The 25,717-nt window shown below is 55.5% G+C and overlaps 1 protein-coding gene across 1 annotated transcript in view; it reads right to left on the reverse strand.

Annotated features, from left to right (window-relative positions):
* The window catches only part of Gpr107 (G protein-coupled receptor 107), a 46,679-nt gene that overhangs the window by 18,396 nt on the left and 2,566 nt on the right, over positions 1–25,717 (reverse strand). Inside the window, exons 2-12 of the mRNA XM_003470924.5 lie at positions 13,241–13,363; positions 12,830–12,880; positions 12,659–12,738; positions 12,197–12,348; positions 9,865–9,902; positions 8,896–8,952; positions 6,069–6,179; positions 5,289–5,422; positions 2,590–2,665; positions 875–948; positions 341–458 (exon numbers count right to left, since the gene is read on the reverse strand). Coding sequence (XP_003470972.2) covers positions 341–458; positions 875–948; positions 2,590–2,665; positions 5,289–5,422; positions 6,069–6,179; positions 8,896–8,952; positions 9,865–9,902; positions 12,197–12,348; positions 12,659–12,738; positions 12,830–12,880; positions 13,241–13,363 — 1,014 coding nt within the window. The remainder of the gene's footprint in view (positions 1–340; positions 459–874; positions 949–2,589; positions 2,666–5,288; positions 5,423–6,068; positions 6,180–8,895; positions 8,953–9,864; positions 9,903–12,196; positions 12,349–12,658; positions 12,739–12,829; positions 12,881–13,240; positions 13,364–25,717) is intronic.

Consider the following 25,717-nt stretch of genomic DNA (forward strand, 5'->3'; position numbering starts at 1 on the left):
AGAGTGAGACCTTGTTTCCAAAAATTAAAAAAAGAAAGAAAGAAAGAAACTGGTAAGCATGGCCCCGGGAAGGGCTTCCTCCCCACATGTCCTGCCATCCCTTGCCACAGTCCACCTTGCTGAAACTCCCTGGTGTCCATTCCAGCTGTGAAGTGCTGTGCTGAGATCACTGTGTACTTGGGTTCTAAAGACGGTGGCAAGGGCCTCCCAGCAGTGACCCCAAGTCCGGGTCTGACACAACCCACTGAGGGAGATCTGCGCTTCGTCCCCCAGACAGCAGCCACAGGTCTGGAGCGGCCCTCCCCACCCCTGCCCTGAAGGACCTGCGCAGCTGCCCCACCTGGAGTGGGATGACGATCATGAAGATTTTCTTGTCCTTGTCGGAGAGGATGTGCTTGATGAAAGCCCAGCCTGTGCCGATGAGTGCGATGGTGATGAACAGCAGCGCCCCCTTCAGCCTGGAGGAAAAAGCGGCCCGTGGCACCAAGGGTCTCTGGGCTGCGGCTCCTCACAAAAGGCGGGCAGCCAAGCTCAGGAAGCCTGAGCCCCAATGCGAGCCTGGATCGCTGAGTGGGGGAGGCGGCAACAGCAGCACAGGCCCCAAGCCCTGCTGTGTCACACACACTCAGGACAGCAGGGAGCCCAGGCTGGGCATCCCCACCACCACAGCTTCCTGCTTCTTCTTCGAGTCTCTGTGGTACTGAAGATGGAATCCAGGGCCTTGGCGCAAGTGTAGGCAAAAGCTGCAGCAGTCTCTCTCTCTCTCTCTCACACACACACACACACACACACACACACACACACACTCAGGCATGCATGCATGTGCGAACACACACCCCCGCCTCTGTGCCCACACCTCCCGCCCGCTACTCACAGGTGGGTTATGTAGTACACCACGGCCCAGCCTTCAATGGGGAAGCCCTGGGAGGAGATGTAGTGGTAGTCGATCTGCAAGCAACAGTGACGGGTCAGAGGGGATCTGTGCATCCCCTCAGTGCACAGAGAAGGAGCAGCGAGTGGGGAGGGTGGGCGCTTGGTGTGAGCGCTCAGACGCGTCGGGCAGCTTCGGAAACGCAGTCCGAGCTCCCAGAGCCACCCAGGCCCAGCGGGTACACTCGGACACTAACCAGCACACTGGACAGTGGCCGCCTATTTCTCCTTAAATTACAGGCACACCTGCAGTTCCAGTGCCAGGAGGCTGAGGCAAGAGCCTGAACTACACAGCAAGACCCTATCTTAAAAACAAACAGAACAAAACCTTCCAAATAGGCCAACCTCCCCGCCGCCCACAGCTTTATCTTTCACAGCTCTGCAGCTTACACAGTAAATAAACCAGCCCATCACTTTAAAAAAAAAAAACTATATTTAATCACCTGGTCTCGGCTAATTTTGCTGTATTAAAAAAGTCACTGTACATTTGGAGACACCTGAACCACCAGTGCCTCTTTAATACAGTGGTGAGACTTAGCAGAGCACCCAAGGGCCTCCCGGTGGGACCTCGGGGTGATAGCAGTGCCCGCTCCTCTCCTCTCTAAGCTGTATGCTGAGCTGCCTGAGCCTATAAGCCCAGCGCAGAGGCTGACTCAGGATCCCAAGTTTCAGCTCCACTTGGCTGACTTCCCCAGACCCTGTCTCAAAGGATTGGGTGGGAACTCAGCATGAAGGCCCTGGGTTCCATGACCAAAGATGGCCCCGTCCTTCACTACCTGTGGACCCTAGGGAGGACCACTCCCTGCTCCGGTGACCCCGCCCCGTAACCACAGGCCCCCTTGCTTTCTCCCATGACGTCAACTCCAAGCACAGTGGGGATGTGGGCAAGGGGGGCGGACGCATCCACAGGTGGGGAGAGCGTGGTCTCCCCTGGGCGAGGCCAATGCCCTCTGCGTTGGTCGTGAGGGACCAAAACTGAAGCTCAGTTGTGTTTTGTTTTGGTTGGGTTTGGGGGTTCTGGGACTGAACCCCAGCATTTTGTGTGTTAGGCAGGTGTTCTTCCACTAGGCTACATCCCCAGCCCCTTTTTAAAAATTTTACTGAGGAAAAAAAAAAAAAGAAAGAAAAAATTTTACTGAGGCCAGGGATTTAGCTCAGCCACATAAACACATGCCAGGAAAGCACAAGGTTGTGGGTTCAATCCCCAGAACAAAAATAAAAAAGAAAGGTTCATGAATAAACATTTTACTGAGCCAGGGTCTAAACTGTGCAGGCTGGGCTTGAACCTAGGGTTTTTCTGCCTCAGCCTCCCAGGGAGCTGGGATTACAGGCATGGTCTCTCCACTCCCAAGGCTCAATCCCTGTGCTGCCACAGCCTCCCAGGGAGGCGCTAACACCATGCTTCACACCCAGCAGGGCGGGAGGGGCCGCTGCAGAAGCGGAAGAGCTGGAAACACCTAGAAACACCTGAGAAACACCCAGCAGGCCTCATCGGGCAGGGGACGACGCGGCTAGGAAACCCGGCTCAGGCAGTGCCAAGGCCGGTGGTGCAGTGTCGGGCAGCTGCAGTCCTTTCCCAGGGCTGCTTCTCCTCTGGGTCACCCGTCCCCCACTCGCTCACAGGCACCGCGTGAACCACTCTGGGACGCAGATACGCACCGCGTGGAACACCAGGGAGAGAGACTTGGTGAAGGGCAGTGCTGCCATCAGCCAGTGGATCTTAAACACGTCGCTCCTGCAGAAGCAGGGATAGCAGTCAGAGGCTTTCGCCAGAGGGCAACCCGAGACGCCTGAGTGGCAGACATGGGAGCAGCCCAGAGATGCAGAGTAGGTGGGCACACATGCTGGACAGGGCAGCACTGTGGCCCACTACATATGCCCTGGCCTTGGACTTGTGATCCTCCTGCCTTGGCCTCCTGGACACTGGGATCTTGGGTGTGTGCACAGGCCCCCTGTAGTAGCGATGGTCTGGGTGGAGACAGATGGCTCCTGGGTTGAGTCCTGACCACCTGGAGACCCAGCTTCTTCCGGGAAGCCCCACGGTGAGGACTAGGCAGGCAGATGTGTGCAACAGTGCAGATCCCCAACAAGGAGGGCAGGAGGGGGCAGTGCGGGTCGCACCGGGTAGCCCCTCTTCTGGCCTCTCTCCTGGCCCCAGGCAGCCAGGTGCAACTTCCTGCTCCCATCCCCGCCTGCCCGGGGTGACCCTGCGATGATGCACGGATGTAACGGACAAAGATGGGAGACGCGGAATGAGGGTGCAGAGCAGGCTGGAGTGGGAAACAGGCGGGTGCTCTGCTCTTAGACACCGCACTCTGCGAAGCCGCAGCAGTGAGAGCATAGAGCACGGTGTCCCTGTCCTTCAGATGCCACGACAAGATGGAGACACCCCACCAGTGGGGGAACAGGCAGAACCTTCGTGGGGGGAAGAGCAGAGCAGAAAAGACCACTTCAGAGGCACCACTGTGACTGCGGGAAGGAAGGGGGAGGGGAGGGGAGAGGAGGACAGAAACGCGACAGCCACTGTGTGCAGGCACAGGCCAGCATGAGGTGCCACTAGTGCACACACAGCCCACGCTCAGGGAAAGGCGAGACTCACAGGGCACAGGCACCCAGGCTGTCTGTGGAGCCCCTTGGGACAGGAAACGTAGGGGGCAGGGGGTGGGGGGGAGGGTCACGGGCAGGGAACAGGCCTCCAAGCAACAGGGGCTGGGCTTCCGGGCTCTCGTCCCTGGCACCTTCCTGTTCCTGTGCCCATGACTTACAGGTCAAAGTGGAAATCAAGGCCAGGCAGTCTGTCACCGCTGCAGGCCGGACAGATGGACCCTGCCTGCATCCTGCCATGAGGGTGGGCTGCCCATGCATCCGGGCTGCCTTGACCTGTGGGCCACGTGATAGCCTCGCACTGGGACAGGGACGGGGATGTGGCAGAGTACACAAATTGGGGAGCCAGGATGACCCCAGTCCCTCTGCACCAACCACGGTGACCTCTTCTGAAAATGAGGCGCCCCACCCCATGTGCTGCCAGAAGAGGAGCTGAGCCGAGTACAAGCAGAGCAGGGCTGCAAGGCCATCGGCCCCCCTGTCCTGACTGGCGCCCGCAGGCCCCAGCTCTGCTGGCCACGCTGGCCGTGCATCACACCTCCCCCTTCTCTACCTCAACAAGCTGAAGTGACAAACACCCCTCAGTCCTTCCAACTCTGAGGGACCACCAGCCTCGGGGCTGTGCCTGGCACCCGGGGGTCCTGTGCCCTTACGCCTTACCCTGATGGCCGGCAAAAAACAGGGTGTATCAACAGTGCCACTCTGCATGGAGGGGCCGTCACCAAGGAGTTGAGAACCGGGCTACACAAAATGGGGCAGCCTCACCACCACACACTGGTTTCACACCAGACCGGACCAGCCACAATAACTCCTGCCATCACCTAGCAGAGGACATGCACATAGCCCTCCAGGCTGGCGGGAGCTGTCTTCTCCACGTACAGAGGCTTTCTTGGCAGGGGAGCCACACAGACCGAAGGCCCTAAGGTGTGTGGGCACAACTGAACCCCCCGCTCTGCACTGCGAGGAGGCTGAGGCAGGGGGGCTGCAAGTGCACGCCCAGGATGGAGGACCCAGCAGGACTCGGCTCAAAATGGGGAGGGGCTCAGCATGGAGGTCCCAGTTCCATGAATAACAAAAAGAAGCAGGAAAAAGAAAGGAAGGTGCTCAGAGGGAGACAAAGTGGTTATGACCCTCCGGTTTGCAGTGACACAGGGCGGACAGGAGCCCTGCTGTTTATGATCCCACTGCTGCCCAGGTACCCACTTTTCTGGCTCGGTAAAAGCAAACAGTTCTCTTGGCGCCCAGCACGCTTTATGACTGGAACTTGTGTGACTCGTCCTTCCCGTAGAGCAGCAGCCTGATCACCTTGTCTGCATGTGGGCCTTGCCCACTGCCGGGGTGAAGGACAGGGGAACGCACAGTACTGGCCACTGCCCCAGCCAGCGTCTACACTGCAGACCCGGCCAGGCCCCGCCCTGCGGGATCCGCCTCCTCTGCAATCGGGCCAGTCTGCACGCCGGTTAACTGGGCCCACACGGGCTGCTTGCACTGGGTGCTCCCGTCTACATCAAGGGCCCATGCTCCTCAAGAGCCCGCACAGGAAGCCCCAGCCTGGGGTACATCGAGGCCCAGAGCAGGCAGCCAGGCACCTAGAGCTGGCCAGAGAGCAGGGTCAGCCTCAGGGCCGGGCCGGCCAGCGGAGACTCAGCGCAGAGCTCCTCCCAGATGGGCAGCCCTAAAAGGGCTGGGCTTGCCGTGGCCAGGGCCATGGGCTGGCCTTCTGGAGACAGAGAGGTGGGTACAGGGCAGCTCACCGGCGCTTCCTGAGGACGTGGGTCCAGATGGCCCCGGAGAGCAGGAAGAAGGCGGCCATGGAGACGTAGAGCTTGGGCAGCGGGATCTCCCCCGCCGAGAGGTAGCTGTCGGGATTCTTCTCTGTGATCATGATCTGTAAGCCACATGAGGGGGTGTCATGCCCAGGGACGAGAGGCCTTCGATCACACAGGGTGGGGAAACCACATTTTCCACGCACTGCGGCCACGGGGCCCCAATGGCTCCAGGCTTTCTTCCTCGTGGCTGTTCTGCCCAGGTGTCCAACCCAGGGCACAGGGTCCCCGGCCCATTTTTCTCCTCCAGGAGTCGGGAGTGTTTCCCAAGCCCGGTCTTGGTGTGTGGAACTGTAGATCAGTAGGCACAAGGCCCCAGGTTGGGCTCCATCCCCAGCCCCACGGACACTGAAGGGCCTTTGCCGGGCTTCATCCCCGCCCTCTGCCATTGTGAGACAGGGTCCCGCTAACGCTCCTCATGGCCTGGGCTGGGCTTGAATTTGAGACCCCTGCCTCAGCCTCCCAGAATTGTTGGGATTATGGGTGTACACCACCACATCTAGTTGACAACAACTATTTCTTTCTTTCTTCTTTAAGAGTAGGAAAGTTTACTGGAGACAAGGAACAGGAAATAAGAACTGGATAGGAACAGCTCCCGAGAGGCAGGAGGGTCCCAAATCAGTTGCCCACAGCCATTCTTATAGAAAAACCGATGTCCTGACTTGTACACTGGTCAGTCCCCACACTGCAGTCCCCACGGGTACTCACATCAAGGCTGAACGAAAACTTGTCACTCGACTGCTGCTCATTTTTTGAGCACTTATGAAAATAAAGACTGTAAAGGCCTTCTTGGTCATCCGTGCTGATGTTAAAGGAAAACTGAAAGTGAAGACAAAAATGTGAGGGCACACGAACCCTCTGCTGCTTTCTTCCTTTTTTTTTGGACCAGCGATTGAACTCAAGACCTCGCACTTACCAGGCAGGTGCTTATGCCACTGAGCTAAATCCCCAGCTCGAGACATGGTTTTATATGCAGTTCAGACTGGCCTTGAACCCACTATGTGACCCAGGCTGGCCTCCAACGTGTGGCAATCCTCCTGCCTCGGCGTCCCAAGTGCCAGCATTATAAGCATGCACCACGCCCAGCTCTACTTCTGCTACTTTTTAAAATTTAGAAATAAGTTATGAATATTAATGGACAGAGGAAAATAACACTGTTTAATCCAATTCTCCCAGAGCAGAGCTGAAATGGATGCTTCCTCCTTCCAGGGCCCCCTCCCATATTTTATGACAATGCTCACACACGGAGGGCAGCGGGTGGCACCTGCACAGCCAACGCCTACCCCTGCCCCTGCCCCCGGGCTCTGCAGTCACCACTGTCCTACACACACGCACACACGCACGCATACACGCATACACACACACACACACACACACACGCACGCACGCACGCACGCACGCACGCACGCACGCATGCGCGCGCGCACGCGCTTTATCACAGCTTGACAGGCCTGTGGGGCATTTGGGAGGAAGCTGCCAAATGCTTTCAGATGTGTTTTATCAGCTTTCAGAGGAGTGTATTATTTTGTCCTTCAGGTAAAAAATACTCTTCAAAAAGAAAGGAGAGAGCAGGAGGCTGAAGACTTAGCTCAGCGGCATAAGTGCCTGCCTTGCAAGCAGGCAGTCGTGAGTTCAATCCCCGGTACCGATAAAAAGGAAAATGACAAAAAAAAAAAAAAAAAAGAGAGAGAGCGCCCTAGGGATTTCACTCATCAGCAAAAGTGCCTGCCTTGCAAGCACGAGGTCACAAGTTCAATCTCTGGCACCAAAAAGAATAAAAAAAAGAAAGAAGTCAGGGTGGTGGCAGCACTCAGGGGGCTGAGGCAGGAGCCCACCCGGGGCTACACAGGGAGACCATGTCTCAACAACAAAGAAAGAAGGTTGACCTTATTGTTGGGAAAAAGACCAACATCCCCTCATCAAAGTCTACACCTGCCATTTACACAGTAGTCACAAAAGACACATGTTTTACATTTTTCTGGTTTTTGTACATTTCGTGGGTTCAAGTGAACTTGAACTTGAATGTAAACCAAAACAACACACAATCAGGATCACAGAACAGGTCTAAGAACATTTGCCTAGGGTCTGGGGCTTTAGCTCAGCGGCATACGTGCCTGCCTGGCAAGCATGAGGTCAAGTCCAATCCCCGGTAACAAAAAACAAAACAAACAAACAAACAAAATTCCCTATCAGCAAAAAGGAAAACCTGAAGACAGTTATGATGGCTGTTTTGTTTCACGACAGGGTCTCACAGGGAAGTCCAGGCTGGCCTTGCGAGCTGCACAGGACAGGCTGGCCTTGCACTCTGGATCCTCCTGCCTCATCCTCCCCAGCACCGGTGCAACCGTACCACAGCATCTTTTATGAGGGGTTGCGGGAGCAGGGGAGGGGGCTTCTGAGTTGCCAGCAGCCTGTATTTCCTGCACCCAGAGATGGCCGTATGGTGATCCCCCCAATAATGATCTGTTCTAGTCCATACAGAAACTACAAACTCTTCCACGGAGAAGCCGTATCTCCCAAGGAGAAAGGAGAGAGTAAGAGATGTGAGGAGGAGACGGAAGTGACACCATGCCCTAACTCGGGCTGTAAACGCACGGCCATTTGGCTAGAGAAAAAGAAACTTTTCTGAACGTTACTGTCAGTCCCGAAGTAAGGCTCAGGGGATGCCTACAAAGGTCACACTTCGGGAGGGGAGGACAGACACCAAGCGGCAGGCCGGAGGGGTGCGCAGGGCGGCTGGGGTGAGTGCTAGCTGAAAGATGTGGGCCTGCAGTGGGCGCAGTAGCCAGGTCACGTGAGTAGCAGAGGCCGGCGACAGATGGGACACTGCGGGGCCTCAGAGCACCCGCTCACCGCCAGAGATGGGGCGGGGGCTCCCCGACACTGGCCCGAAAGGCACAGCTGAAGCAGCAGAGAACCTGCGCCTGTGCGGCACAGGCAGTGTGAGCAGGCAGGGCCTCCTGAGAAGGTGGGAGCACACGTCCTCCAGAGCGGCTCCGTGGCCAGGCAGCCGTCACACTGGGCCAGGCACTCCACAGCTCCGCCTCAGCCACAAGCCTTGAGAGGAAGGGGCCTGTCACCATTCCACGTTAATGAACACAGCAACCCAGATAGGCTGCACCTCTCTCTACTGCAAGATGCGACGCTGGGGACCGAGGGTCACCCGGGCAGGCCACAGCTCTGAGACCCTCTCAGTGGCCCTGCTCTGTGCCAGCAGTTCGAGGTCGGGTCAGTGACTGTGCTGGGGTTGGAACTCTGTGAATTCCTCTGTAAACTACAGTGCCCCATCAGCCTGATATCCTTTCAGGATAACTGTGTGGGTCCACACGGCACATGAGGTGGCATGGGGTGGGGTTGAGGCTGAGGGTTGCAGAAAGGCTACCAGACCTGGGCTGGAACCTGCACACTTGGCAAGGTGCCAGTGATGAGCTGGAGTAGGGACGCCAGCCCACCTCACCAGTCTGCTACACAGGGTCTGGCACAGAGAGCCAGCCTCCCTGTTTGGAGGGAAGTCTGTGCACTTCACAACACGTACCTGAAAGGACACTGCCCCGGCCTTGCTATGAATGGAGAAGGATTTCTCTCCCGGTGCCTAAAAAATAACAATCTGCTTTAGGAGGACTCTGGAGGGCAGAAAAAGCACACTTGTTACAATCAAACTTTAAAGCTACTTTGTTTTTTTTTTTAGATAGGGTGTTGCTATGCAGGCTGGCCTTGAACTCACTTAGGAAGCCCAAGCTGACCTTGATTGAACTCACAAGGATTCTTCTGCTTTAGCCTCCTGAGTGTTGGAGTGATAGGTGCACACCACCACACCCAGCTATGCCCCATTTTTCCAAAACCCCACGATTTCTCTGAAAGCAAAATGCCCATCCTTTTGAACGAGGCCTGAAGCCCCTCTCCCCCAGCTCTTTCTCCCTGGCTCCTTGCCGGCCAGGCCCTCCGGGCTGCAGTAGGACCAGGGACACCCTCCAGGTGGCCACCTGTGCTGACACTGCCCCAAACCATCAAGATGAAGCTACTACAAGGCCAGGCTCTGGGCTTCCAGCTCTGCCCACTTCTCTGTGAACCCCCACACGAGCCCCCTCCCTCAACCCCAGCTCCCTCCAAGGCTGCTGCTCCAGGTGTTACTGCAGGCTGCTGACAGCTCCCTGGGGTCTGTGTCCTGGGCTGGCCCTGCAGCATCGGAGGCTGGTTACTCTCTGCTGTCAGCCAGGCTGCCTGCTGCCTCCACCCCTGCAGGTTGCCCCTCCCTGACCCTGGGGACAGCCCCTGCCCAGGGCACACTTGGCCACTCCCAGCCAGCTGGGCCCTGTCAGGAAAGCACTGCCCAGCTGAGCACAGTGTCTGCTGCAGGAAAGGCTGCTTCTCCCCAAGCAGAAGCCAGCTCCATGTGGGCTGGGTGTGCATGCCCATGCACACACATACACACAGCGTACATGTGACACCTCCACACACACGCGCAGCACACGGTGTCCAGTACAGGCAGCCGTGGCGCACTCACCCTGGCGTCGGCCGCGCTTCTTTTTGACTTTCCGCCACCTGCAAGCACAAACACGGAGAAGCTGTCACAGTGTGGTGTGCCCCTCCCGCCAGGAACCACGGGGACAAAGGCACAATGGGCCTCAGCACATCTGATACTCTTCTAGCGGGGACAGCCATGTTTGCACCTGTACCACTGGTGGCTCAGAGTCCCCTACAGTGAGCCATGAAGTGCGCCACACAGTGATGGTGACCGAGTCCTGCAGGGGCCAGTGGGGCCGTGTTCCTCAGGACCGATCGCTGCCAGCAGCGAGGGCCAGCAGGGTGCGACACTGACAGGGCTGCAGGAGAAGCCACTTCCTTGCTGTGTGACCATGTTTGTGGGCAGGTCCACGTCTAAGGCATGCATGATGCACAGGAGACACGAGGTGGCAACGTTGTGAATGTGAATGTGATGCAGTTTTATGTGTGGTGCCAGACACCGACCAGGGTGTCAGCTGGGCAAAGGCCCTGCTCCAGCTGTGTCCAAGACCCTGTGTGCCCCTCGCCCCCAGGCCAGCCCACTGGGGTGCAGGCTCAGGTGACCCTGGTGGGGGGAGGGGAGGGGCCCGGAGTACTCTCTTAATGGGGTGAGAGTGGGGGCTACATGGGCAGCAAGGAGCCTCCAAGAAGGGACAGTGAGCAGCCTGAAAACACATCACATACACAGGTCCCTGTGGCTGGGCACAGCTCAGATCAAGTTCTCACAAATGGAGAGGAAATGTCTAAATAATGTGATGAGCGGTAATGATCTTCGCAGAACTCATACACACCCTCAGTGGCCCTGAGGGTTAATGAGAGAGTGATCGGCGTAAATATTAATTGGCACAGGGCAGCTGGGCATAGCAGTACGAAAGCCCCAGCCTTCGCCGGCAGCGCCACACGGGAAAAAGAGGAAAAACGCGGCCCAGTAAGAGGAGTCAACACCCAAGCAAGAACACCTGCTACCACCTTCCAGACTAGTTTTTTTTTCTTTTTTTTTTTATATCTTTTTATCGGTACCAGGGATTGAACTCACGACCGCCTGCTTGCAAGGCAGGTGCTTATGCCGCTGAGCTAAATCCCCAGCCCCTGTTTTTCTTTTTGAAAGAGGGTTTCATTATGTTGCCCAGGCTAGGCTCAAGCAATCCTCCCGCCTCAACCTGCTGCCATTACAGACATCCCCCACCATGCTCAGCATTTCACGACTGTTTTTTTTGTTTTTGCTTTTGTTTTTGTTTTTGCCATACCAGGGATTGAACTCATGACCTCGCACTTGCCAGGCAGGCGCTTATGCTGTTGACCTAAATCCCCAGCCCCATCAGGACTGTTCTTAAAAAAGGAAACACCCGGGGACCGGGGATTTAGCTCAGTGGCATAAGCCCCTGCCTTGCAAGCAGGCAGTCGTGAGTTCGATCCCTGGTACCGATAAAAAGGAAAAAAAAAAAGAGGAAACATCCAGTACTGGTGAGGGTACAGCAAGGTGTGCACCATCCCTGTGTATTTCCAACAGAGGTATAGACTCACCCAAGCCACTTATGAAGCAACTTGAAAATATGTTAAGTCTCAAAAACATGGGTGTTTCAGAAGCTCTGGCCCAAAAGACCAGTCCTAAGTAAAGTCCCACACATGTAAAAGTTTCTGTGTCTGAAGAATTCTTAGCCAGGTGTGGCAGCACAAGCCGGTCATCCCAGCACCCTGGGAGGCTGAGGCAAGAGGACTGCGAGTTCAAGTTCAACCTGGACACTTGAAGCTACCAGTCTCAAATCAAAGAATGAAAGAGGGCCGTGGGTCTAGCTTAGTGAGAGGCCCTGGGTTCAATTCTCAGTAACAGGCATGAGAGAAAGCAGGAAAGGACAGGAGGAGAAGAGAAGACCCACAATGCTACAATGCTGGTGACACCCTAGATGGCCAAGGACTACCCTGGCATAAGGGTGAGGAACTGGTGGACAATGATCCTGCCACCTCGAGCCCCTGGTGCTCACACGTGACAGTCCCATCAGGTGGCAGGGGACAGTGATAGTGGGCAATATGAGACCCCAGACGAGCCGGTAGTGGGGCAGAGCCTCAGGGCAGCGGGACAGAAGTCCAGACCCCAGGATGTGCAATGACAGGATGTCCACTCCCTGGGAAGTGGTGGTGAATACAGTGGGAACAAATAACTAATGTGCAGCTGGGAATAAGGAGGTGATAGCCCTCCGTACCCTCCCCTCGCCTCCTTGGGGACTGTGTCCTGCAGGGTGACAGCCAAGGTGGACCCAGAACCGCAAGCCTGGGCGCTGGTGTGGGCACAGGACACCTGGCAGGCCTGGGGCGGGGGCTCAGATGCTCCTCACCTGGCGCCGGCTCAGCCTGGCTGCCTCTGGACGTGAGTGCAGATGGGGGGCTTGTGTCAGGCCCCTGGCTCTGCCCGGGGACCTTCTCATCCTTGTCTAAGATGATCCTGGGCAGCTGGGCGCCAGCTTCCGGCGGAGACCTGATTTTCAGCCTGTAGGGGAGGAGGGGAGACAGTGTAGGGGCTCCAGCAGGGCCTGGCAGAGGGCGCTGCAGGGGGAACCCTCGCCCAACGTCTCCTCTCTGGCCCCTCTGCTAGGGGAGTGCGGGTGCTCTGCGGAGTCCCACAGCCTGGGTGGGAGGCCGGGGCTCCCGCTCCCTGCCTAGCCACCTCTGGGTGCCCAGCCCCGCACACACTGCTTGTGCCCTCCCCTCTGGCTCATGCCCTGCCCTGCCCAGCGAGTCCCACTGCACAGCCTCCCTGAGGACAGCCCGGCCTCCCCGGCGGTAGTGCAGTTACTTACTCACTTCTGGAGATGTCCAGGACCAGCAGTGTGACGGAGGCTGACTGCTTCCTTAGAATGCAGTAGGTCAGGTCTTCACCCTGAGGGGACCCGACTGAGCGTCACCCCAAGAGAGGTGCTGGCCCAGTGTCTGGGGCCCAGGGATGACCACAGTCTCCCATCCCCACGTACCAGGTACGAGGAGAAGCCGTCATTCTTCGTGCGCTCCAGGCTGAACCCGATCTGGGGGACGAGAGGGCAGCGGCCAATGTCCACCCCCTCACCCCTACTTTTCTCCTTCAACCAGCAGAAAGGGGCACTTTGGCCTGGCTTCCTCCCAGTGCTCCTAATATTCACTTTAACACAACAAGAGCTGCTTATGTAAAACTCCAGTCAAAGACTGACTGACCGACTGCCACACGGGCAAGGCCAGCCTGGGCCACACGTGAGTCAAGGTGAGCCTGACTGCGTAGCAAAGCGCTGTGTTGAAACCCGGAAAGAGGGATCACAAGAGTGATTTTCTCCCTCTTCAGGGGCTCGGTATTGGGGATGGGGGCTCCCTGAAGCTCAGGAAAGGTGCGCCCAGGGCTCGGAGACACTCACAGGGGCTTCCTTGTCTGCGATGCCCCCAGGGTCGCTCACGGAGAGGCTGCCGACCTTCACCCGCATGAAGCCGTCCCTGAAGAAGCCGAAGGTGTTCAGATGCACCCTGTGCCTCACGTCGTCCTACAGACAGGAGCCGGTCAGGGCTGCAGAAGCAGCTTTCCACTACTGCACCCCGCTCCTCCTACACAGGGTGCCCAGCCAGCGTGGGACCCCAAGGCCATGAGCTGTGCACCACGGGCCCCCGAGTCCTCCCCGAGCGCCATGAGGAGGAGCGTGCATGACGGGCAGAGGGGAGCATGGCTCTGCAGCAAGGCGGACAGGCTGCACCTGCACAGCCGGCTCCCGACCTGTCATATGTGGACACGGCTCATCTCGCCTGAAGGGAAGGGCACATGATGAGAGGGCTTTCCAGGGAACAAAGGCTCACCAGGGGTGAGTCCAGCGGCTGGCAGGGTGGGGAAGCTGCAGCGAGGGCGGAGCGTCCCACAGGGCCTGCACAGACACTGCCCAGCCAGGCTGCCCGGGAGCCCTGGGACTCTGGAGACATTGCAGAACTGGTCCCTAAACTGCACTGCCTTCAATAAGGCTACAGCTTGTCCGTGCAAGTAATCACTTTTTATTGCTGACTGTGGTGTCTCCAAGACATGTGAGGTAGACCAACAAAGTCACCAAACACCGGTAAAGAAAGGCTGCTGCAGGCCTGTGATCCCAGCACTTGGGAGACTGAGGCAGGAGGATCAAGCCTAGTGAGTTCAAGCCCAGGCTGAACGGCACAGGGAGATCCATCTCAGAAAATCTTTAAAAAATAAAGATTAAAAACGAAAGAAGAGGAACAAGCTATCTGTACTGCTCCACAGGGACCAGCACACTTTGCTGTCATGGGGCCCACTATCTGGCTTCGGGCAAGCGGAGAAAAAGGGCAGCTTCGAGCCCTCCCTATCCCCACCCTCAGCATCAGAATCCTCTCCAGGGGCCAAGTTCCCGTGCGGCCTCAGGGAAGCCCTGGCTTCACCCTTCCTTAACCTGCTGGATTTCAGCACTTGCCTGCCCTTTTCTTGAACCCTGAGAATTCCCCTTATTTTCATGGGCACCAGAGGAGCCCTGCGTTTGAACCTAGTGCTGGGCTTGGCTTCCACAGCCTCCACAGGGTGGGGAGGCCTGGAACGATGCTGTGCCCCACAGTCTTGTGAGCATAGCCAGGCAGAGCCATGCAGCGGAAAGGTCCGGGGCAGAGGGCCTCAGCCCTCCCTGCCCAGGACTGGAGAAGTGGAGAACCAGGCCCCTCCGCTCAACCAGGGAGCACCTGGCCACCTGCGTGGCACAGGCCAGAGGGCCAAGTTCCTGCTGCAGACCTGCAGGCCAGCAAGGCGCTCAGCTGCAGCTCGGCAGCAAAGGCAGGTGGCTGGGCTCAGGCCCGTCCACTCTGCTGCCCCCTGAGCGTGCAGACGTCATGGTCACATGAGACCCACGGTTGGTTTCCATGTCCACTGCTCATGGCTTGCCCAGTGTGCAGCAGGACGCAGCCTCCCCACACTGCTCTTGTCCGTGCTCTCCAATGGTTTTGGGGCAACCTGTGGCCCAGGGTCTCCCATCGGATCAGTGCATCCCCGACTGCTTCCTCAGCCTGCACTGGCTCCCTACTCCCTATCAGGCCATTAACATCGGGTTCTGATGAGCACTTAGGTCAGGATGGTGCTAGAACTCCTTGTCACCTGTGCTTTCTAAGAACTGGGTTATTCACACAGGTCTCTGCTGGCTCCCCAAGGTGGGGTAGTATGTGAATGGGGTCAGAGAGAGCAGGAAGGTCACCATGGGTTCGAGGCCAGCCTGGGTTACATAGTGATCCTTTCTCCAAATGAGAAAAAGAGAAATGGAAAAGAAAAAAAAAAAAAAAAAGAGTATCACCATTTGTCACTAGTATTTACAGGACCCTCTCACTTTGTAGTATAGGCTGACCTCAATTTGTGATCCTCCTGCCTCAGCCTCTCGAGTGCTGGGATTACAGGCGTGTACTAGTATGTTCAGCCCCAAACATCTCCACTTCAAGATCCCCTATCACGACTCCACATGCATGTATGCAAGTGACCCTGTAACACAGATAGCAAGGACACCAGGTCTCCGCAGGCACAACAGGAAGGACACACCCTCCAAGCACTTGCTCAGCATGCAGCATTGAAAAAGAAATCACTCCTATAACTTTACTTGATTAAATGTAAATTAGTATTTATAAAACCACCACCCAGGAGTGAAGGCCCAAGTGAAAAGTCCTCTCACAGTGGGGATCTCCAGCCTCCGTCATTACCTGGCCTTCCCACCCTCAGGGAAGCCACGCTGCAGGCACCCAGGGCCAGAAGTGGGCAAGCAGAGCCCTGCGGCATCAGGCTGCTATTGCAGCGCCCGGTGGCCCCAGAAAGGAGGCTTTCCTAGAGTCCGGGGGGTACGCTGCTGGGCAAAGCAGTGGCACAGCCAGCAGTGAGGGTTGTGTTCCTGCAACGGTCAGCAGGACACTTGGGGCTTTGGAGGGCACTACGTGTACTGAGGACTTGCACACTAGCAACAGACAGGAAGCGGCCTGGGACAGGGACACCCTGCTCAGTCCCAAGGCTAGCAGCAGGCAGAACTGGCAGAGTGCCTCTGGGGGTCTTCAACTCCAAACACAGCCTTCAGTCACCTCGGACTTTATTTACAACCCAACAAATAGCACATCGTCACAGCGCTGTGATTTTTTTTTTTTTTTTTTTTTTTTTTGAGGTTGATGGATCTTGCTATGGGCCTAGTCTGGCCTCAAATAGTTCAGGCTGCTGTTGAAATCAGTAAGTCTCCCAGGTCGGCCCCAACTCAAGGCAATCCTCCTGCCTCAGCCTCCTGAGCGCTGCCAGCCTCAATTACATGCCAAGACCTTGTCTCAGAAAAAACAAACAACAAAAAAAGCCAAGCCAGACAAAATCTGAAACAAATCATACTTGCAGTGCTCTTGCTACAGAAGTTTTAGGTCATCAAAAAGCAAGAAGTAGGTAGACATGGTGGCACATATCATCCCAGCACCGGGAGGCTGAAGTAGGAGGATCACAATGAATTCAAAGCCATACTGGACCATAAAGTCCGTCCAAGGCCAGCCTGAACTACAGAGTGAGACTTATTTCAAAAAAGATAAATCAAACAAGCAAACCCAAAAGCCAAGTTTCCTTGCCGTGTAGGTAACACTGCTTTACCCCGTCCAAAGCTTCATGTCAGGTGGCTACAGCTGTGTTATCCCATTCGTATTTCCTACAAACTATGCCTGGAAAGAAGCACCATGCAAACTGTGTAAGCCAGGGTGTACTCACGGTGCTGGCATCAAACCTAGGGGCCTCCAGGCGAGTGAAATTCCCAGCTCTCCTTTAAAACCTCCAGGGCCGGGCCTCAGTGAGTCACCAGGGTAGCCAGGCTGGGCTCAAACTCGGAATGCTCCAGCCTCAGCCTCCCGCAGGGGCCATGGCGCCCAGCTGCTGGACCTCTTCACACACACACACACACACACACTCACAGTATGTGCGCAGACTTTTAGGGCACACATATCCAGATGGCAAAGTTCCGCATCACATAGATTAAACCACTGTCTTTTCTCTTGTGATTTTTTTGTTTGTTTTGCTTTTCTGTCTTTTTGAGACAGGGTCTCACTATGTAGCCCAGGCTGGTCTCAGACTTGCAGCAATCAATCCTCTGGCCCCAGCTCCCGAGTGCTGGGGTTACAGGCTTGCACTAGCACGCCTAGCAGCAATGAGTTTCAATTTTACTCAGAATTGCCAATTGGGCCAGCATGGTGGCTCACGCCTATAACCTCAGCACACAGAGAAACTGAGGCAAGAAGGTTACAGATTTGAATCCAGCCTAGGCAACTGAATGAGAGCCTCAAAACTTAAAAACTAAACTAAAAGAGCTCAGGAGGTAGTTCCCTGTGAATTTTCAGGCTGTTTCAGCCCAGCCCGGGCAGTTCAATGACCTGGCAAGGCCCTGTTTCAAAATAAAAGAGTAGAGGCACAGCTTCCAGCCAAGACCTTGGTTCCATCCCCAGTACTGGTGACGAAGCTGTCAAATTGGTCCCCAAAGCACCTGAAGGCTCCACCCCACCATCCCCAGAAAGCTTTGATGCTATCAAACTTCCTGTCCGGTGGCCGGCAGGGAACGGAGCCAGGACCTGAGTCAACCTGAGCGCCCCTCCCAACAGCCAGCTGCTCCTCCTCGGTGTCTCAGTAGCTTCTGCACAGCTCTGCGTTCCCTGTGCAGAGGCTCCAGGCGTGCACTTTAGTAATCAATCTTTGCTTTTTATGCTTTATCTTTTCCAGTCTTTTTTTTTAACCCCGTGGTACATTCTGTCATGTAAATCTGCTGGAGTGGGAGGGTCTCAGTACAGAGCCAGGCTGGCCTGGAACTGTGGCTCCCACTGCAAAGCTGTTAATTTCTACACCAGGGCTATTCTTCTAAATGTCCTCTCAGGAACAGTCTTGATTCCAAGATTATAAAATACCCAGGCATTTTATTCAAATCCCGTGCTTTTCACTCACCAGGCAAGGAATCTGGGGGTGGTGTAAAGCGGCCCTTTCCCTCTCCTCCCTGCACCCCCTGGGACAGGTGGTCTGTCTAACCCCAAGGCTGTGTGGCGTCACCTCGGCTGTCTATCAAGCCCTCTGCTTATCCCACCAGGGCTTGCGGCTCTGCCCTGCGTTAATGTCACAAGCCATCACGATGTCCTTCTCTTGCCTCTCTTCCTCCTCCTCTGCAGGGCTAGGGACTACACTAGGCCTCTGGCTACCGAGGAGAGGCAGGGCTAGGCTCTCTGGTCCTCCGTGCACTTGGTCAGTCGGGAAAAACCACCATCAAGCTTCACCAAGCTGCGTAGTGGTAAACGGAGAAACCGAAGGAAGAAGGGCGAGGCCCTGGTTCTCTCCCAGCCTGGCCGCCTTGCCAGAGACTGTGGGTCCCTCCTAAGGGGACATGGACTGCAGAAGCATGGCCAGGCAGGGCTGTCACAGGCTCTGGCTTTCAGCAATGGTCACTCCAGTCCCTAAACAAACTGTGACCTGGAATGACGCCAGGACAGCAGCTGTGAGGGCTGCTGGGAGACGCGGTGAGGTGGTAAAGACACCACTGTTCACCCCTTCCTTCCTGCCCTTGCCGCGTGCTCACTGGTATTCCTGTCCTGCTGTCCTGAGGATGGAGGGACTGGGCAGCACCCGGGACCGGGACCGAGGCTGCGGGAGGACCGCAGTGGAACTACCTGCCCTCAGCAGTATGGTGAGCAGCCGCTATCTGGAGGGGTGGCTGAGTACAGATAAGAATTTGGACTGGGGTCGGAACTTCCGAGCCGCGAAGAATCTGGATGGAATGTATGAAGCAGAAGAGGCACCGGGAAGACTGTGAGCGGGGAAGACCCTGAGCTGGCCCTGACGTCCTCACTGCCTCCCTTGAGTGCAGCCCCAGTGGAGGTGCCCTCCCAGTGGCCACAGCTCTGCAGGGCTCCTTCCTGGGGTCTGGCTATACCTCCCCCGCATGGTTGGAAAGGTTTACTTCTCACAGTGATCTGGAGCTAGAGAGAGACAGGGGCTGTGCAGCCCTGGCCTGGTGAGTGGGGTGGGGAGGACTTCAGCTCAGCCTCATGGAGACCCTCAGGAAAAGGGACTCAGAGCTGCTGCAGGGCCGCATGGGGGTTGGGGGTGGTGCTGGAGGCTTGGGGAGGGCTCTGCAGGATCCCAGGCAGTGTGACAATGTCACACACTTTGTATTTCGCTCACTCTCTGCAGGGTGGCCCGGGGCAACAGTGACAGCGGAGACTATGGGGATACTGCAAGACCTGGGGGCTTGATGGGGTCACAGAGTCACAGCCTAAGGAGACGAGGAGGTGGGGACCCCTGTGCCTCAGAGAGGCAAACTGGAGGGAAGCGCACAGGGTGGGCAAGTGAGTGGACGGTAGGGTGGCTGCTCATGCCAGGTGCTTTGGAGACAGCTAAACAGAAATGGACGCGGGCACCTGGTGCCAGCTGCCCAAAGCACAGAAGCAAAACCTCCAGGCGAAGATGTGAGAAAGGGTTCCTGAAGCTCAAAGCTTACCGCCCAGTGGTCTCTTTCTCCTCACTTTAAAAACAGCTGTAGCCAGGTATGATGGCACACTCCAGTGATCCCAACATTCAAGAGGCTGAGGCAGGAGGACAGCCGTGAGTTCAAGCCCAGCCTGAGCTACACAGTGAGATCCTGTCTCAAAAAACAAAACCTAAGCCAGGAGCGGTGGTGCACGCCTCTCACCCCAGTACTCAGGAAGCTGAAGCAGGACGATCACTGTGAGTCAGAGGTCAGCCAGGGCTACATAATGAGTTCAAGGCCTGCCAGAACAAATAGCAAGACCCTGTCTCAAAAACAAAACAAAAAAACCCCAAACCAATAAATAATAAATAATAATAATATTTGAACAACTATTTCTGGGATACAATACATAATCCATTAACTAGTGATTTCTTACTGTATGTATTTTTTTAAAATTCTGTATTACTTGTACCCTTTTTCTGTTTTTTCTTTTTCTCTTTAAATAAAATTAAAAATAAAAATAATAATAATAAAATAAAATACAGTATTAAGGGCTAGAGCGTAAGTTGGTATTAGAGTACTTTCCTAGTGTGTGCAAGTCCCTGGGTTTGACACCCAGAAACACAAAACCACAACAAACACTACCCCCTAAAAAACCCCGCAGTTGGTTTATAATGCCAACATTCCTGTGGTTTTGCCTCAATTTCAGAATTTAAAATACACTTTTCCTCTCGCTTCCCCAACAGCTTCCCATTATGCTGCTCTTAACCCAAGGCAAACAAGTACGGTCAGCTCCACTTAGCTTTCCTTCTAAGCTGAACTGCACAAACAATGAGACCCATGAGTCTGTCCCGGCCAAGCTGAGGACAGGGCTGAAGATCACCCTTGCACCCCTGGAAGCCTGGGGTCCGGCCCCACAGGCTGCAGCAGCCCAGGCACAGAGCTGTACACTCTCTGCTTGGCTTTGTTTCTGTGCAGCAAACGGAAGCCAGGGCCCTGCGGGCCAAGAGCTCTACCACTGAGCTTCCCTCCAGCTCCAGTCTTTACACTTAGTGCCAGCTACATGACATGAATTTCAACTTGTGGTTTCTCTTCAAAGGAGAGAGAGTTGGTGAGGGGGGAACACCTGCCATCCCAGCACCCGGGAGGCTGAGGCAGGAGGATCACTGCAAGCTCCAGGCCAGCCTGGAGCAAGGCCTGTCTCAAACTCGAAAACAAAATTTAAAGACCAGAACAAACCGCAAACTCCAGCACCTCTGGCCCCCAGCACGACACAAAGGCAGGGGCTCACGCTCCCTGGTGGGCTCTCCCTGCTGTCCCCGGCCAGCTCTGTGACAGGGCCCTCCCCAGCATCTGGGTCTATGACCCTGGGCTGGCTCCCCAGCATCTGGGTCTATGACCCTGGAGAAACTACTCAGCTCTGAACGAGAGGCAAAGAGCAGGCATCATGGCTGGTCTGGGGACAGAGGCGCCACCCTCACACTCCGCAAGGCATGGCGTGGCATGGCGACCGGCCCTAAGGAACGTGACGCTGGGATTCTCAACTCGGCTCAGGTGGACAGCGGCTCATGAATAGAGCTGCTCAATTCACTCTTGCAACTAAAAGCCAACAGCAAAGGAACGAGTGAAGAGAGGCATGGAGAACAGGGCTGTGCTCCGGGTAGTCACCAGGGCTTCAGCTCCCCAGGTGAGACGGAAGGAGCTGGACTCGGGTTTGAACTCCGACTCCTCTACTTCATCAAAGTTCTTTCTCCCAACCCAGGAAGCAGGAGAGGTAACAGCAATCTCCACAGGCTGTGCTGAGGTGGCTGCGGTCCCGCTGTGCAGTTCATGATAGGCTTGAAATCACTATGCGACCCAGGCTGGCCCCAGGCTGGCCCCAGGCTGGCCTCGGGTGATCCTGCTGTCTCAGCCTCCTAAGTACTAGGATCACAAGCTTGTGCCACTACACCTGTCCTTTTTTGAAAAGGTGAGAACTTAAACCAACTAAGGTGTTTACAGCTGGGGCTTGGGAGGCAAGCTGAGTCAGAACCATAGGGGACTTTGTAAGAGGGACACATACACTCCCTGACCCCTGCCACAAGTGCCCTGTACTGCCTGGGGACAATGTCAGGGAGAAGGCATCACCAGAAGTGACCCTTCCTTCCATCACAGCTCTCCAGAACTTGGGTGCAGAGCAAGCCTCTACAGTGCACCAGCAGGGAGTAGACTGGCATCCTTCCCACCACACTGCCTCCAGGAGCTGCCTGCTGGGTGCTGGGAGCACTCTGGTGAGCAGGACACCAATCCCAGCTCCACCTCCATCGTCCTAAACCTTTCCTGTCCTGTCACTTACCTCTGTCTCTCGCCCTCGCTCCCTTCCTTTTATGAGAAGCCAGGGTCTCATATCACCCTGCCTGGCCCTAACACCTGACCTGAGAGGTCCTCCTGCCTCAGCCTTCCCAGTCACTGGGACCATAGGCTTATCACTGTCTGGCTTCTTTCCTCTTCTTAGGAAGACACCTGTCACATTGTAACTGGAGCCCACGCTAATCTGGCCAGCCTAATCTTACCCTGGAAGACCCAGTTTCCAAACAAGGTTACAGAAGCCTCAGCTAAACAGAACTTCAGGAGGACACCAAAGAGATGAGCCGGGCGTGGTGGCGCACGCCTGTAGTCCCAGCTACTCAGGAGGCTGAGGTGGGAGGATCGCTTGAGTCCAGGAGTTCTGGGCTGCAGTACGCTATGCCGATTGGGTGTCCGCACTAAGTTCGGCATCAATATGATGACCTACCAGGAGCTGGGGACCACCAGGTTGCCTAAGGAGGGGTGAACCGGCCCAGGTCTGAAATGGAGCAGGTCAAAACTCCCGTGCTGATCAGTAGTGGGATCGTGCCTGTGAAGAGCCACTGCACTCCAGCCTGGGCAATATAGTGAGACCCTGTCTCAAAAAAAAAAAAAAAAAAGAAAGAAATAAAGAGATGAAGGAAAAGAAATCTTATTCTGTAGTCTCGACAGAATTTCTCTCTATAGTTTGTTTGGTTTTGGTTCTCAAGATAGGGTCTCACTATGTAACCCAGGCTGGCCTTAAACGCCTACATATCCCAAACTGGTCTGGAGTTCACAGCAATCCCCCTGCTTCAGGCTCGGGAGAGCTGGGATTACAGATGTGAGCCACCCTGCTGTTCAGATCGTGCTTCTCAACCTCAACTTCCTCCCTGTCAGAAAAAACCCCACATCTAAGGAGAAAGACACAAAACTCCCCACAGGACCAGGGTTCAGTTCCCAGCACTGCAAGAAAAAGAGAAGACAGCAAAGCAGCACATGTGCATAGAGGTCACCAGGCGGCAGCCACGCGGCCACTGTGCCCCACTACACACTCACAGCCCGAGGGGCAAAGCCTGTACTCCAAACAGGCAGAACCTACAGCATGTGAGCAGAGCACGTGGCACGTGAGCGTCCTGGGCTCAGCGTCGGCAGGGCGGTGGGGGGGGGGGAGACCTTCCAGCACCATGAAGTCCTGCCCAGCAGGCAGCAGAGGGCCTTAGGTCACCTGCTCGGTTCACACCGCCAGCTCCCACTGAGGGGAGGAACAGATCGCAGGCTTCGCTGCGGCTCAGGGTGGAGGGGGATCTGGGGATGGGGGAGGAGGCCTCCAGACCGGGGACTTCAGGGCCCGAACAATGCACCAGCCAGGCTGAGCACCCATCAGGATCCCCGCTCTCTCTGGAGAGCCTGGCGGGCCAGGCCTTCTTGCACCTGGAGACGCATGCACGCCCCGCTCTCAGCGTTAAAACCCACACCAGCAACTCTGCCCACCCTAGACACGCCCCTGTGGAGGCACCGAGTTCGCCTTCCTGCCCACCCTCGCCCTATCTGCCTGCCCGTCACCCTCCATGCGCAGCGAGGCCCGACCCCTCCTCTTCCGCCCATGCCAACCATGGCCCCCGGGGAAATGAACCTCCTTAGAAAGCCAGCCTTGCTCCGCCAGCCCTGGCCCCAGAGGAACCCAAGGCTCTCCCAACGTGAGGCCTCCTGGGATGGGGCTCCGAGGCCGCAGGGGAGTGCGGGGGCTTCATCCCTCCACGCTGCACGGACAACCTCCTGCCACCGGCCCACGCTGTCCCCTCCGAGGACCCTCCTGCTGCTCCCACGCTCCTCCTGGCCGATTCCGTTCCTAACACACAGACTCCCCCAGCCTCAGCTGCACATTGGGCTCCTGACGCCCCGGCTGATCCTCTCCCGGTGCCCATCCCATGTAACCCCCTGCACTCCTCCGCGGAAGGACAGGGACGCCACAGGGCAGGTGACTCAACAGACAGCGCAGTCACACGCGCCAGCAGAGGTTGGCTCTTGGCCCCTCCTCAGGGAGCAGCTCCTCGGTCAGCGACCAGATGGGTGTCCTGTGTCCAGCCACAAACTTATACTGCAGCCCTGCCAGCCCCGCCCCCAGGGCGCTGCGTGGCCCTGTGTGGACCCTTGGTGGACACAGTCTGGCCACAGGAGTCCCTCTCTCCACCTTCCGGTCTAGAGGGCCCCCGCTGCCTGCTGCCAGGGTCTCCCATCGCTGTTTGCTCTCTAGCTCTGACCACTTTGCACTGCTGGCACTCCCTGGTGTGGGTGTGGAGGTGGGCAACACACGCCAGCATCCCAGGACACAGAGACAGGGTGATGCCCGTTGCATGCACTAGCCAGTCAACCAAGCAGCAGGAGCCCCAGAAAGAAAAAGAGAAAGGTCTCAGGCCGCAGCTCCCTGTGAAGCCCCAAGTTCAGCCCACAGCACAACCACTGCCAAGACAAACCGGCTCTGGTACAAACTATTTGGTTTCTTTGGCTTTACCCTCTTTTCCGGCCCATATCCAACCGGGGCTTCTCATGTGACCAGCCCAAAAGTCACAGGCACTGGCAGTCACACTTCTAACCCAGGTCCATTCCACTCACGCCCAACCCAAAAACTGCCGGAATTCAAAGCATTCCAAATGGTAGCAAGGTTCTTTCTGGCCTCTGCTTCCCGTGCAGAGTCTCCTGGAAGCCAGAATTAGCCGTCATCAAGACTTTGTATCACAGCTCTCAGGAGGCCAAGGCAGGGCGCAGACCTCTGAAGCCAGCCTGGGAAACTTACAAGAGTCCTGGCTCTGGCCGGGGCTGGGCCGTGGCTCCGTGGCAGAGAGCTCGCCTGGCAAGTACAAGGCCCTGGGCTCATCTCCTGTACAGGACTGGGGGACCCACGTACAACCCTGCACACGAGTACCTATAGCAGCGTCATTCACAGTGGTCAGAAAGTGGAGCAACCCAAGCAGCCCTGGCAGGGATCAGCTAAGCAAAAGATCTATCAGTACAGTGGAGCAGCATTCAAGGAGGGTAGGTGGCCACTGATAAATGGTACATACAACATGGAGGACTAGGACTAGTGGACCAGGGGTTTAGCACAGCGGCATGAGTGCCTGCTTGGCAAACTCGAGGTCGTCAGTTTGATCCCCAGCACACACACGTACAAAAAGATTAAAAGGAAAAAAAAAAAAACTAGGACTAGAAATTCCATTTAACCTAGCTATTTCCTTTCTTGGTATCTTTCTGAAAGAATTAAAAGTATCATAACCACAGCAATATATACAAACTCAAGTTTACAGCAGTATAATTTGTAATAGCCAAATCCTGGAAACAGCCCAAATGCCCATCAACTGGTAAATGAATAAAGATGTGTGGGTTTTTTTAAACACAATAGAGTACTACTCTGCCACAAGGAAGGTGAAGCTCAAGACATTCCTAAGTAAATGGATGCCCCTTGAGACCATATTCTTTTTTTTTTTGTCTTTTTCCTTTTTATTGGTACTGGGAATTGAACTCACAACTGCCTGCTTGCAAGGCAGGCGCTTATGCCGCTGAGCTAAATCTCCAGCCCCAAGACCATATTCTTAAGTGAAAAAAATTAGACACACATGTATAAATATTGCATGGTTTCTCTGGTGTGAGAAAGCAAAACTGTAAATAAGGACCAAAATGTATAACAGACATTGTGAAATAGGAAGAAAATGTTCAATTTAGAAGGGGAACTAAAGAAAGGGAAAAAGAGAAGGAAAAAATGGAAACAAAGCTTTTGTAAATAGGGGGAAAGGTGTTCTAGGAAGGGAAGGGATAAGGGAAAAAAGAATCAACATACATCACATATAGTAAAAATGATTGTTATGTAGACCTAAAATTACCAATAAAGTTAATTTTAAAAAAAGACCAGCCTGGACTATACAGTTAAGTTCAAGGCCTGTCTAAACTACATAGCAGCTGGACACCGTGGTGCACACCTGTGATCTCAGCGCTTGGGAGGATGACAAAGGAAGATCGCTGCAAATTCAAGGTCAACCTGGGCTACAAAATGAGTTCAAGAGAAACCCAGCTTCAAAAAGAAAAGAAGGGCTGGGTGTGGTGGCGCACACCTATAAT

This window comes from Cavia porcellus, unplaced genomic scaffold (genome assembly GCF_034190915.1).
Source record: "Cavia porcellus strain 051 isolate PalLab524CR breed Dunkin Hartley unplaced genomic scaffold, mCavPor4.1 scaffold_49, whole genome shotgun sequence".
NCBI classification, from domain to species: Eukaryota; Metazoa; Chordata; class Mammalia; order Rodentia; family Caviidae; genus Cavia; species Cavia porcellus.